We start from the raw sequence: 14764 nt of genomic DNA, 5'->3' as shown, positions 1-14764 counted from the left end.
CACGGTAACCCGATACACGAGTGAAGGTTCAAGGTTCATATTTCCTATGTACCAAGTTTCATGAAAATACCACCATCAGAATGGGTGGTACATGCGTCTGAGTAGTGTCGGTTTATTTATGTAACCACCCTGTACAATAATTAAATCATTTTTCATTCAGCTAGAATTAAAGTTATCAAGTCTTCCTGCAGACTCCTTGTATCATCATCATAAACCATACATTGAGGAACGCTAATGTAGATAATGTCCTTCAATAATAATAATGGTCCTTACTGGAGATGCATCTTTCAGAAAGGACAGTAAAACGATTAACTCGAACTCATTTTATGGTCAATTATCTATTTATTATCCATTTCTTCCCAACAAATCATTAAATCTCAACATCATAATATTTAATGATCACGGAGCTTATAATTTCCCCCACTCATAAAGTCATAAGCATTTGAAATGGTCTTCAAAGTTGTTTCTCTACGTGCGATGCCTCTCTTTTCTAAAACAAATATGGAGTTGAACATTACGCTGTTAACTTCAGTGAATAATTCAATAATTTGTGTGTTGCCAACCGCACGACGTATGATTACTCTTACAAAAAGGTCCGCTCACTCATCAAAAATGCGCAAATATTAATCAAATTCTTATTTTACTTTTAATGAAAGCCTTCTAAAATTGCTCACTTAAGACGTCTTAATATGATTATTACCTATCATCGACATTGACTATTTTAGAGATGTATAACGTTAAAGAAATTTTGAGCAACAATAAATAATCGAAGCACGAAAGCCAGGATAACCAAGCGGAGATGAAGTTCGGAAAGAACCACCAACCTCCCGCTGTCCGAGCCAGTGCTCTATAGCATTAAGCTACAGAGAACAGATGCTTTATTTCCTTAGAGCATATATATGAACGCTGAACGGGACTGCGCGTGGTTGCCTCCAAGTTCAACTAATATCTCTTACGACGTTATCTCCCAGGTTGTTCGTACTTCGTATGAACATCGTTTCTCTCGATGTGTCGCCATCTTTGGGCTGACGTCTTATTTCACGTCATTCACTGTGATTATAATTAAAGTTCCCGTTTACTGTGAGTAGTTTTTTTAAAAAACTGCTTATCCGAATACAGCCAAATTTTTAGAATATCTTAATGAGACCTAATCTTAAATATGACATAGTGACCCCTGAATCATTTCTTGGCCATCCTGGACCAGTAGTGTGATTTTCGGAATGGTTGTATATTTTATTATTTTTTAAACTACTTAGAGTTTAATATTACCCATATTGGGTTATTAATCCAGGGGTAAAAGAAAGCTTAAGCAGACAGGAGGGGAAATAAAAATAGAAAGGCACTTAACAGGGCAGTGGCAGAATGTCACTTCATCAGCCTGTTAGGGCGTCATTAAGTTATAATTAATGAGACCACGGAAGAGTGATTTATGAAATAAAAAAATAGTTTAATTTTTTACCGCCAGGTGAAAAAGTGGCGCTTTTTATTGAATTTTACATTTTGCCATAGTCCACATAGCGTATATGCCAAGTACCAATTGAATATGTCCTCTGGAACAGGTGCTACATTGGTCTGAGCAGTACTGACACTGCTCAGATGTACGTAACACCCAAAGGCGTCACTTTTTTCCCATTAAATCATCCTAAAGATTTGGATAAGCAGTTTTTCAGAGTACGGAACTTTAATTATAATCACACTGAATGACGTGTAAGATCTAATTTGATCATTTTTGTCGCACCACGGTCATTTTCTGCACACGAGGGTGGGACCTACAATTCCGAACGCAGGCTTGTTTTTTACACTCATCGAGAGGTTGGTGCGCTAACTCTTCGATGGGGGACTCCCTGTGGTAGCAATTTTTTCTGTGGCCATGTCGCCGTTTCTGTTGTACCCCTGTGTCAGGAAAGTTTTCTGACAAGGGCAAACCGGGTGTCGAACTCGCGACACCTCTAAACATTCTTTGGTACTTCAGGCGAGTATCTTATCGACCTGGGCTACCACACGCCCCTGTAAGATCTAAAACCCAGATATAATAAGGGAAATTTCGCTCCGTGTATATAAATATGTTGCTTTACCTAAATGCCTTCTAGGATGATGTCCGACAGCATTCAAAATTTGTTTTGTACTAGAAGGCCATTTTTAAGACTGTAGGATGCACAACGTCCGGTCCACATAAATTGTTCTGGCAGAAAAGTATCGATACACACACACATCAAGATCTTAAATCACCTAATTTCTTAAAAATATGGGGCATCGCAAAAAATGTTGTTAAGATAAGTAAGTTACAGTTACAGTCAAAAAAGGTTGCCAAATCAAGTGAAGTTGCCAGTTACAGCCAAAAACGTTGTCAAGGGCAAATAATTTCAATCACGGGCCAAAAAAAAGCTAAATTAAGTGAAATTACCAATTAAAGCCAAAAATATTGTCAAAGGCAATTAAAGTAGCCAAATACGTACAGCAAAAAAATTATCGAAGGCTAGTAAAGTTGCCAGTTATTTCTAAAGTTATTGAAAAATCGCCAATGGTGGGAAGAGGCCTTCTGCAATTCGCAATGAGTAAGAATGTAATTCCGCAAAAAAATAATGGCAAATATGTGATAGGAATATATTTATATGACTGTAATTTTAATCATGATAGAGTCATAATTATAATATAAATTTATAGATCAGGAAAATGATCTTGATTCTTGACTTCAAAAAATTCATGTCTGAAAATTAGGGGGAGAAAAGGAATACTTTATAACAAAAAGGTCTTATGATCACCCTATATGTACAAGTTCATGGCCCGCTAGCGGCACAAATACCGCACATCTAGCCCGCGGACTGAAAAGTTCGTGCACCCCGTCTATAGCAAAATATTTAGAAATTTAGCTATTGGCAACAATAACGCACATGGGCAACATGCACATTGAATACTTGTTGATAAATTAATTTACAATCCATGGACGCATCGTACAAAGTGAAATCAAGTTCCACAGATCCCAAATAGATTACCCTGACATTTAATTCCACACGAATGTATTTTTCATTAAATCCTATCCACGAATGACGTGCGTCACGTTCAAGATTGTCATATATTTCCACGAAATAGCCGCAGTCTCATATGAGAGGAAACAATCTCATTGGAAAGAGATAACTGTCAAAGGATAGAATCCCCACTAATCATAATCGATAAAGGACAAATAATACAACGTTGACGTTTCGCCGATAGAATTTTAATTACACGAATGAATCTCACCAGACGTCCCGACACAGCATCGCGTCTCAACACAGATACTCTACATTACTTTAATTTCAATTTTAATATTAGGGAATTCCAGTTGACCGATTCGCAATATCCGTTTCGGAGCGGGAATATTACATTCGGGCAGAGATACGTACAAGGGGAATCACAGATTGTTATTTCAAGACGGAATTATAGAGGATTTCGGGATACTGAATAGCACGGTCTAAATATCAATCCCTGGCTGGAAATTATTAGCTAAATCGGTTTTAAATTACAAGGAAAATCATTTTGGACGCCGATTACCTATGGTTAATTGATGACTTATTCAAATATAGCGTAAATACATATTTTTTTGACATCAATGCAATCCATAAAAGCATTTCATTGTGTGTGAATTGAGTTATTTCATTAAAAAAAATTATGCTAATTACACTACTACTAAACCACACAGCCACATCGTCGACATTATTCTGCGTAATTTCTAACGAATCGGTACATGTTGGAATGTGTGTAGTGAACCTGACGTGAAGCTTGTTTCTGTGTAATGCTTGTTGTGTGTAGTGCTTCAATCTGCCATCCAGTTTTGTAACTATGAGTGAAGTGTGATGATTGAATAATTGTATTGTTGTGTAGGCCTGTGTTGTTCTCTGTGGCAAGACTTTTTAACGAGGAGACTTTTTTCGGCTCGCATTCGAGCCTCGAAGTTGGGAACTACGAGTGTAGTGTGTTGCCATCTGCCATCAATTTTTTTTAACTCTGAGGGAAGTGTATCGATTGAATAATTGTACCGTTGCAGGGCTGCTTCACTCTGTGGCGAGACTTTTTAAAGGAGCAGATCGGCTCGCATTCGCGCCTCGAAGTTGGCAATCATGCTAATTACACTGCTCAACCAAAAAAAAAGATCAAGTTGCCAAGGAAATTTTAACGGTTTTAACCCTCAAGTGCTGTAGTTGGGTCTGTGAGACCCATGCTTCTGCATTTCCCTCATTTACTGACAGGGGGTAGGAACTATGTCCTTAGATTTCTCGCTCGCAAAATGTGGTTAATTACATTCATTTTATGTTCATATAATGCAACTAAAATGATATGTATGTGTGTGGGTGGTCATTAATCAATCCGATTGTTATAAACGAACGCTGTATAAATATTTTATAAATATATATTCAAAGATGAGTCTGTGAGACCCACACTCGTGCACTCACGAAACATTTTCTCACCCGTACACTGGATATAGTTGAAGTACATTTATATTGGAATATATTAGTATATTAAACGTGGGTTCGATTCCCCGTAAAGGCAGTTCAATTCTCTCTCTTTCCTAAATATATCTTTGCATCAGCCAGCTGTTATGAACCTTCTTATGGATAGCGGAGAGTGAAACCATCCTCGGATATATTGGGTTTGCTGATTTTAAAACTGGTATTGGTTTTGCCGAATGATCTCCGAGATTTTTGGAAGACATAAGGTTTAATAATGTTTTTGGGAGAGATAACAGCATTTAAATAGTCTACTAAACCACGCATGCACCTCGTCCACATTCCTCTATGGAATTTCTAATGAACTAGTACATGCTAGAATGTGCGTGTACGTGTTGCATTTCAATAGTCTGCAGCATCTAATTTTTGCGTCACATTTTTATTCAATTTTTATTATTTTTTAATTCTTCTATTATATTCACTATATTGTTACATTTATATTATCATCAATCATCAGTGGTTTATATGTGTATTGATCTTAAGTTTCTTTATCGATTTACATTCCGGACAGACTTAATGTGATTTGTATGCTGCTATTTGTATTACTACTAAAAATTATTTTTCACTTTATGTCAAATTTAGAGCCAATCTGGCAAAACCCATGCCAGATTCGGATTCAGCGCCCCAAATATACCTTGAAATCACAGAAATATCTTTGGCAATAAAATCATCGTTGAGCATCGTGAGTTATCATCCATTTCATGTGGATAGAATGTACCAACCATTATAAATCATGATTAATGAATATAATAATATTCAATTGGTGGAAAAATGAAACATGCTTTTATCATGCACAGACTAAGAAAAGAAAAAATTTCATGCAAATATAGCTCTTGATAATGCATGCTTTTTATACTTTTTTAAGAATTCATTAATTTCATACATAAAAAATAATGGATAAACAAGGAAATTTCCACAAAAAAATAATTTTTGGAATCATTGTATGGGCAAAATTTCTCACGTGACCCTCCAATGCTCTGATTACCGATCATTTTTGACTTGAAATCGATTTCGGTCGAAGCAAATAAAATTTTGCTAATGGTCACTGTGCATCCTCCTTTTGTCCAATCTATTTTTGAAATGAGCTCTTCAAAAAATTTCACAATTATTTTACACAGGGAGTCCCATAAATTGGAAAATAGTTTAAAAACTCATAGAAATTGAAGGAATTAGTGTATTTGAACACGATTTGCGAAACATTTATTCTTGCGAAGGTGTTTTTTTTTTGGTACAGAAAAAAAAATTTGAAATTTTTGTCGATAAAGAGCACTGCACGAAAGCAAATCACTGGAAATATGCAAATCCTATAAAATTCAGGATGTAAGAGTAACAGCGCATTTCCGAATTTTCCGGTTCCTGACGCGTACATAAGGTTGCCATTGGTGTATAAAGCACTACTGGTCAATTTATTTTACCACGAATCGCAAGCTTTACGAAAATTTCGGACACAGAAGATATCAAACAGAATTGCAGGTCCAAATTTGCGAAGCGCCTTCTGTTGACAAGTGTTTAAACTACGTTGTTATCTGTATCGAAAAAAAATCCCTCCAAATCGCATTCATACACACCAATTCCTTCAATTTTTATAAGTTTTTTAACTATTTAGGAGTTGACGGGGTATTTTCTATATGGTGACTGCTTATTTATATAATACAGTTGAGAAATTTAAAAAAAAAATAGGCATTTATTAACGTCTTTTTTATTGTACAATTTCAAAAAATCAATTCTTTAATTTATATATGATTCAATAAATTTAATTCAATTTAAATCATAAGTAATTATGATTTTTCAGGTAGACTCGTGTATCCTGTGACAAAAAGATTTGTTTGGAGAAAAACGTTTTTTTTTTCTAAAATTAAAAAAATATTAATTTTTGTTGATGGTCACAAGGGATTAAATTTCTGCAAATATTATTTTTGAAAATTGAAATGAAAAATCAAATTAAGCAAGATTATTAAAAGAAATACTGTGGCACTCGGTTTAGACCTTTCCATTTCCAAAAATGATCGTTTCATACAAATAATTGGATAAAAATCACTTGAAAGAAAAACTTTTAAACAAAGCGTTGAGCAAACGCAACGTCAGTCAAAAATTTTACAAGACTTCGACTTGATTTATTGTAATTCCAGTTATATGCAAAATTCTGCAGATAAAACATATCTCTTTAGCGCTCGGACAGGCATGGATACAGAAGAAGGGTGATCATCCTTCCCAAGAGAGAGACTAATTTATTATATGGGAAAAATAGGTCTGTGTAAAATACGGGGCAATCCAACGAACCCAAACAATAAATCAAACCTTCCGGTACATCATCCTGGTTCCGCGCCTACCCTGAGCTAGAGCTCAGTGAGCTTCCTTCTTGATTTTATGCGTGACCTTCTCAACATCATACGTCGCCGGGCAAAGTGATGTTCTGGGACCTCTCATCCGTAAATGGCGGTAACAGTTTAGACAGAACTTCAAGTGCTCATCAAGTGGATTCCCCTATGGATACGAGGACCAGTGCCATGCCCACCTAGGGGAAGATCTACGGACAGCTCTGCCGAACACTGAAAATAACAGGAACTTCGCAAGTGTTTTATACCAGTGGGTACTCAGCTTGAACTTCATGTAAAAATTTTAATTTCTGGATAAAATTCTGTAGATTTTCAAGCCCGGGGGCTACCAAATACTGGGATTGCTCGTGCACCCTCGAAGCCACTGGAAAGTAGTCACATTTTTCCTACAATATTTTATTTAAAAGTTTTATTTCTTAACAGCTTTCTGTGGTTCCCCCACTTCACCACTTTTCTTGGCTCCTCTTCCATATGGCTTTTCAACCGTGGACCTCTTAAAATATTTCACGACCGCAAGGGGCCCATTTGGCACCCAGGTTGAGAATTACTGGTATACAGCATCATATGCCACGCGCTTTAAGGCCTATTTACACGCTTAAAGGCCTACTTCCGAAGCATTACCTTATAAAAATGAAGAAGAAAAAGGGGGAACAAAAGCAGGAACCATAAAGCAAAACCCCCAATAGCAGATAAACATAAAGTAAAAATAAATTGGATAGGCTCAAGTTTCCACTTTTATTAATTTACATGCAGATGACACGCATTTTCAGTAAAACATTCTCCGTTAAGTTCATTTGGGAAGAAAACATAAGACGAGCATGGTAGACATGATGATATTGATAATGATGATGCTGGTAAATGAATTCAAAACCAATCTCCGGGAGAAATGCAATTTAACAAAATTATTTATGATCAGAGAGAGAAATTTTTATGTGATCATCTCCATCTTCTTTTTCGTCATAAATTGGAAAATAAGTAAAATTACCGGCGGGTACTTATTTATTTGTATGTAAATTTCAAGGTTTGCGATAAAAGGATTCCGACATGCACATGTGAGTTGATGATTATGGTTTTGCCTTATTAGCCACTGAAATTTTCTAAAAGACGTACATTGGAATTGATTTTTCCCTTCGTGATTTAATTATTAAGTTGACACGTTGATGAGTTTTTGAAAACGTACCATATTCACTGTCAGAGTCATCATCCTCATCATCGTCGTCGTCGTCGTCATCGTCATCATAATCAGAATAATCTGTGCTTGAAAATGACGAAGACACGTCGGTGTCGGTAGTGGTCAGAGTATCCAAGAGAGCTTTACCAACTAAGCTATCCGTGGACGAACGTAGCGTGTTTCCCACTCCTTCATCACAGCCTGCCGAAAAATATACAACAAATCATTTAATAGTGAAAGCATAAATATGTTTCTCTCCCTAAATACAATACAATCAATTAAAATATCCATGACATTTTTTTGAAGATCACCTCTATTTTAAGAACATTTGTAAATATGCGGAGGAAACATTAGGATAAAGAACGTGTAAATAACCTTAAATGTTGATAAATCGAAATTTAATTTGAAAATATACATATATATATATATTTAATTACAGACAAGTTCAGCAAATTTTCGATATTACGGTGAAACTTCGATATAACGTCATTCTGCAGACCATCAATAACCACGAAATTTGTACTGTTGTTGGTATCTCTTCTGGATTGGCATTGTTAGTTACTTATAAAATATATTTATTTGTATACACGGTGATTTCATAACTCCCCTTGCAGCATTTTATTGGCAAACGTAAAGGCTGTTTGGGTTATTTTCACATAAGTTAATAATTTTCGGGATGCAACACGTACTTCGGGAAAGCTTTGATATCTCTCCGAGAGGAGAAACGGGGTGTGTCCGGTCCTTCAATGTTCAAAGTAAATATACCATCTGTTCGAATGATTAGAAACAATATATAAAATGAAAGAAAATTATTACAATCATGTTTTCAGATAGTGGGATGCTGATTTGATTTTCCACTAATAGTGTCTTGGCGCCGTTTCTTCTTCTTCATATCATCAAGTATGGTGGAGTATGTGTCGACAAGGCTTCCCCCTACTAATTTTTCTGCATGTGAAGAGCGTACCATAGAGGGATCTATGTCATGAAAACAATCTATTGCTGATTTGAAGATGCGAAGCCCTTCTGCTATGTTACTTATGGTGAACTAGTCTTCTACTTTTTTATCTTCTCCATCTGGTACCGCTTCAGTTTCAGGAGCAGTCAACTGCATTAATTTCTCCTCGGTCGATACCTTTGAATTGCTATTAATTAGTTGTTTGACTTCTCCTACATACATTTCATTGAAACCTCCTCTACCCACCTGTTTTGCTAACGTGACAATGTCTTCAGTTGGTCCTGTAGAAATGGTTGTGTCCTTTAGCGCATATTGTGGCCAAAGATTAATCCAACCCGAGGTGAGTATTTTTTTCTGAGGAGCTGCCACGGCTCTAGTGATGACAGTAGTTATTAGCGAGTTATCCAAAAATGAGCCACATTCTAAACATGCACAACTCAAATTTTGTAAACAAAACGCATGAATGACGATTTCTGAGTATTGCAAAAAGAATTCCATTAAAGGGAGGAAAAAACCCCGCAAATACGGGGCGGGCGACTGTATACAACTCCTTGCAACATGAATGAAGTATATGAGTTCTACACGTTATTTGGAAAAAATTACCCAAATAACTGAAATAACTGCTTCTAGGATCAACGATTTACTAGTAAAATGCGGCAATGGGAGGGGGATTATGTAATCACCCTTGTTGTATACAATGATTTTCAGAACAAAGCCATTTAAGAATTTTCTAAAGAAACCATGAAAATCCCTTTGGTATATTAGGTTCATGTTTTATCCATCCTTGCTATATCGCCCTTTGATAAATTTGTTTAAAAACTGCAGTTCATCATTTCAAACATCTCTTGTCTGATTTTTATTCTCATTGTCAAATCAGATATGTTCAAGAAACGTGAAGAGGACGCAATAACACCGAACCATTCATATAATAACTTCTCAGCATATTCTTTTAATAACAAATTACACAAATACGAGGAAAATATTATTCCTGCTGATGACAGCTCGGCATATATATAAATCATAGAAATTTTAAATTCTTAAAATCTTTCAAAATACATTTTTGAATTGTTTTAAAGTACAAATACAACCATCGCAACCCTAACAAAGCATTTCTTCATACTTAATTAATGAATATTCATCAAGCACTTATTATCTAAAGAATGAAAACTATTCAAAACTACTGATCAAATCATAACATAGAGTCGAATCCCATTTAAACGAATACCGTTATAGCGAAAATCTCGTTTTAACGAAGACTTCTCTAATCCCGCATATATTTTTGCATACGGACAATGCAAATATCTGGAATTCCTTTATAACGAAATTTCATTGTAACGAAATTATTTCTCCGGTCTCTTGGATTTCGTTATATCTCTATTACGTAATTAACTCTAATTTTTTAAATTAATATCAAAAAACATCCAAAATCATGTTGAGCGACTAAAAAAGATAATATTTTAAGCATAAATTTCTTTACGCATTTGAAGAAACAAAATCAATTAAAAATAATAATTAATTCTATCCATAATCAATCATAAATTCAAAACAAACCATTGAAATTGTAATAATTCCTTCCATCATTATTATTTAAATTATAAATGGTGGAAAAAATAATCTCCGAATCTTTCTTCATTAATTCATTCTCTTCCGTTTCAATTCATCTTATCTCTGCAAAAAATTTCAATTTTTATTTAAAAAACGGAGATCGCGCAAAAAAAATTTAATTAATTTTTTTTTAAGATTAAAATCTTTGACGTTTCGGATTCTCTTTTTTTTTGGAATCTTAAATACACTGTAATTAAATCGTTTTGCATATAATTGAGGAAAGAAATCTAGGTTGCGTGTGTACATCGATTTTTTTCCCCATTATATACACACAGAGTCTAGCTTAACGCCCACGAGTATTATATTAAAGCCACGTGCAGTTCTGCGCGGCCCGTAAAAGCCACTCGAAAAAGCTTGAGAAAACCTTAATGATAGTGTAATTAAAATTTAATTAACGTCTCTAAAACACATCCTTGTTGTTTCGGTTTTTTTTTTGTGTTTTTTTTAATAATTTCTTCCGGGATTTTCATTAATACCTACAGGAGCAGTCATTTATCCATTAAATTTTTTTTTTTTTTAATTCTATGGAGAAAAATTCAATGAAGATTGCCCTTTGAGACACCAAGAGCTACATACTTAAGAGCATGGTCTTTTTCCTAGAGATAGTTTCAAGGTGTTGGGTAGATCTCTCTCTCGATCTCTTCATTTACGGCTTCTGCGGTAAGTGACAGGTGGCTATGAATAAATAGCCGCGGGAACTTTACTAGAATACCGTCAATTAATAATGGAAGAAGGATCGAATAAAGTGCTTTTAGTGGAAAGACGTTGAAGTTTGGATGTGCTTTTATGGCATGAAAGAACGGTTTTAATACATGCATTGATTTCCGAAAAATCATCGATAATGAACATATTCTATATTTCATATAAATACAGTGAAATATCTTTTTAACGATGCTCGATATAACGATAAATCCCTGTACAAAGATATTTTTTCAAATCGTGTTTGGAATTTGCCTATACTCCAATGTTAAACACCTCTCGATATAACGATATTCTTTACTACGATAAATACATCTATAACGATATTTTAGGAGATTTTTGAAAAACCACTATACACTACGATATTTTTTATATTTTTCTAAACGCTTTTTGTATTTTATTTTAGCTTCATTGCTTGTTTTCGTTCTCCTAAAGGTGTCTAATAACTTCCTCACCTTTTTCGGTGATCCTGTGGAGCAAATTACCGATGTTATTGCTATCACTACACTTTCTATGCAAAACACAAAATTGCAATATCATAAACATTTATAAGGCCTCCCGCGCCCCCCCCCCCCGTTTTTTATCAGATGGTCGGATACCTCATTTTGTTATCCAAGTTTTGCCTGAAACGCGAATGTTCATCCATATTGACAAACATGTTAAGAAAAAAACGTTTTAGGAAAATAACTCCCATAGAGTAACATTGGTAGAGTAAATATTCAAAACCTCATTTTCCACGTTCTTTACTGTCTAAGGGCATTGCACATTCGTACTTCTGGCATGAGGGGTGACGATATGTTGGAAGTCCTGACGGTTGATGCAGGATAAGTTTATAGCAGGTCACCACGTTTGTTTATTATTGTGCTAACAGTTCATGATAGTTTCAGTAGTTTTAGAACGTGTTTCGTATGAGAAAAAAGTTTTTCATGTGTTGTACATAAGTAAAGCCCACCAAAACCTTCGAGACGGTTCCCATCTTCGAGACGCTAATGCGAGCCGATCTCTTCTGTCTCGCCACAGAGAACAACAGGGTTACGATAAAATCTTCAATCATTACACTTCACTCATGTTTAGAAAAGTTGATGGCAGATGGCAGCACTACACATAAAAAACTTTACGTTAGGTTCGCAACATGGACACCCATTCCAACATGTACCGATTCGTTAGAAGTTCCGCGGAGGAATATGGACGAGTTGTATGTCTGGTTTAGTAGCGTTTGTAGATCATGCACTACACCAACTCCTTGCGATGCCCCTGACAGAGGTTGGAGATGCCCCTAGGAGTACACAACTGCTACTACTACTACTTTACCGTATGCCAACGCCGGTCACCTATCGCCACATGGCAATTTCAAACCAGTGGAGTTGGGTGGGAAATGAAGGCGTCATCTATTGGGACAGTGCACAGACACTCAACCCAAAGCCCCAACGCACACTTTGAGAACCAATGGCTTAGTTCGTGAGGATCAGATCTGTTAAGATCGATGGCTTCATTATAAGAGAGGCTAACAGGGCCCCTAATATCCCTGGACCCTGATATATATTTTTTTTCATTACAAATTTATTACAGAAAAGCCTGTGAAACATTTTAGTTCCTCATTTTCCCAATATGTTCAATATTACCTTGATCATCATGGTGTGTAATATATCTTCACCCTTTTTATTTTACATAACATATGATAATATTATGACTGGTAAGGTCATGATCCTTCCCTCGCTGTCAAACTTGACTTTGCTGAATCCATTGTATCTTTCTATCACAAAAATGAAGCCAGAAAATTTAAAATATTTTCTATTATACCTGATTAATGTAATTTTCTCAGCGCACTAATGTTTTCGAATTGGCATAGATATGATAGAGGCTATCAGCTGGGACTACACTTAGCGAGGACTTTGGTTCCACCATTGAAGATTTTGGTATGGGAGTCCACTGAAAATTCCAGCCTAGGGACCAAGATCCCTCTTTAAAATGAAATTACTCGCATTTGTTGGAAGAATCAAACAAAACAAAAAAAAACGTAAAGAGTGCTTTGAGAAGGAATTTTCGAAAAATTCTAGCATATCTCGGATTATCTGGAACCTCGACTTTTCGCGACTCGAAAGTGAATATAGGATTGCAAAGATGCTGATCGGAAGACGTAAAAATATAATACAAGCAATGAAATTAATATAATGCGTTAATATTTAAACGAGAGCCATTTTGTACAGCCTCAAGAAACGCAATATCAGACGCTCGAATGTTGCACAACGATTATTATAGGCCCTCCGTGTAGCAAGTAATTAGTGGAAAGCCGAAAAGAGTGGGGGGGGGGGTGTTCAGAGATGCGCGACATGCACTTGACTCTCACCTCGCGAACAAACCAGCAATTGCAGAAGAAGCTTCCACTTTTGCCAGAGAAGGATCAGAAGTGATGGTGGAAAACACAGCTTTCGGGATTAGATGATGGCGTCGTGCGATGATTAATCTTTCTTTTTCCCGGGGACCGATGACGATGCGGAGACGCTCTCACACACACACGCACAGAAAGAGCATGCTATGGATGTCGGGGAAAAGAGTGTCTGGCTCAGGGCCAGTAACGTTTTGCCATTGAGCGAATCAAGCGGCTAAAAAGCGAGAACACAACAAACCCCCTTTGCTCTTATTCCTCTCTAGACATTAATTACCATGACCGACATCACCGCCACCTCCATCAGCTCCTGTTCGATCTGGTTTCATGTACTCTTATTCGCCTGGTGCTGCTTCCGATGCTGCGACACAAATGGCAATGGACCAATCTTTTGCTCCTTTCTCGATCCTAATAAATTTTTCTTTATCCTATTCCTATACTGAGCATCGCTGCTGTTGAAAGTTGTTGCAGGTGCCGAAATCGGTTTTCATCCTCCTTAAATACATTAACCCGTTAATTTGCAAGCATTGGAATATCAAGAGGAGAAAATTCTGTAGGGTTATATTTTAAGCAAATGAGGTATGCTGAATGCAAAAAAGTTATATTGTAAATATTTTAACAAAAATGTGGTATTTTCAGGGTTTGCGGGATGTTCAGTACTACCTGATTCGACACTGTATTTATATGATTTAATGTAGATTTGAATAATATAAAAATGACACTTATTGTTTGCCAACTTACTTTTCTACCAGTGTTGAAGAATGCGCAGCAATATGTCTCCCCCACATATTGTATTTCCCTCCAATATACAAGGGTTAAAAATCGTTCTTGCTCGGCTTGGAGCAAGGGACGTGTACCTTTGAGCCATTCCGCTGCTGATTGTGGAAACTTCACGAACAGCTCACAAGTAAAAATCGAATGTTTAGGAGTTTCCTTGAAAGCATCAATATCGATACGAACTTAAAATGTATCATACGAACTCAAAATCTGAAAATGAAAAATATAAGAAACTCTTGTGGCGTTTGAGAGCAATACTATTACTACTAAACCACACATGCACCTCGTCACGTAGTGCTGCCATCTGCCATCAATTTTTCTGACTATGAAAGAATGAAATGATTGAATAATTGT

The 14764-nt window shown here is 36.1% G+C and overlaps 1 protein-coding gene across 2 annotated transcripts in view; it reads right to left on the bottom strand.

The window, feature by feature from the left end:
* LOC149077068 (uncharacterized) overlaps nt 1-14764 on the bottom strand; it is a 98068-nt gene that overhangs the window by 15168 nt on the left and 68136 nt on the right. For both annotated transcript variants that reach the window (XM_089244801.1, XM_089244802.1), the window contains exon 2: nt 7998-8189. In XM_089244801.1, coding sequence (XP_089100927.1) covers nt 7998-8189 — 192 coding nt within the window. The remainder of the gene's footprint in view (nt 1-7997; nt 8190-14764) is intronic.

The sequence above is a fragment of the Pholcus phalangioides genome, unplaced genomic scaffold (assembly GCF_987345545.1).
Source record: "Pholcus phalangioides strain wild (caught in Gottingen) unplaced genomic scaffold, Ppha-v1.0 ptg000015l_1, whole genome shotgun sequence".
NCBI classification, from domain to species: Eukaryota; Metazoa; Arthropoda; class Arachnida; order Araneae; family Pholcidae; genus Pholcus; species Pholcus phalangioides.
This window is presented reverse-complemented; position numbering and strand designations above follow the sequence as displayed.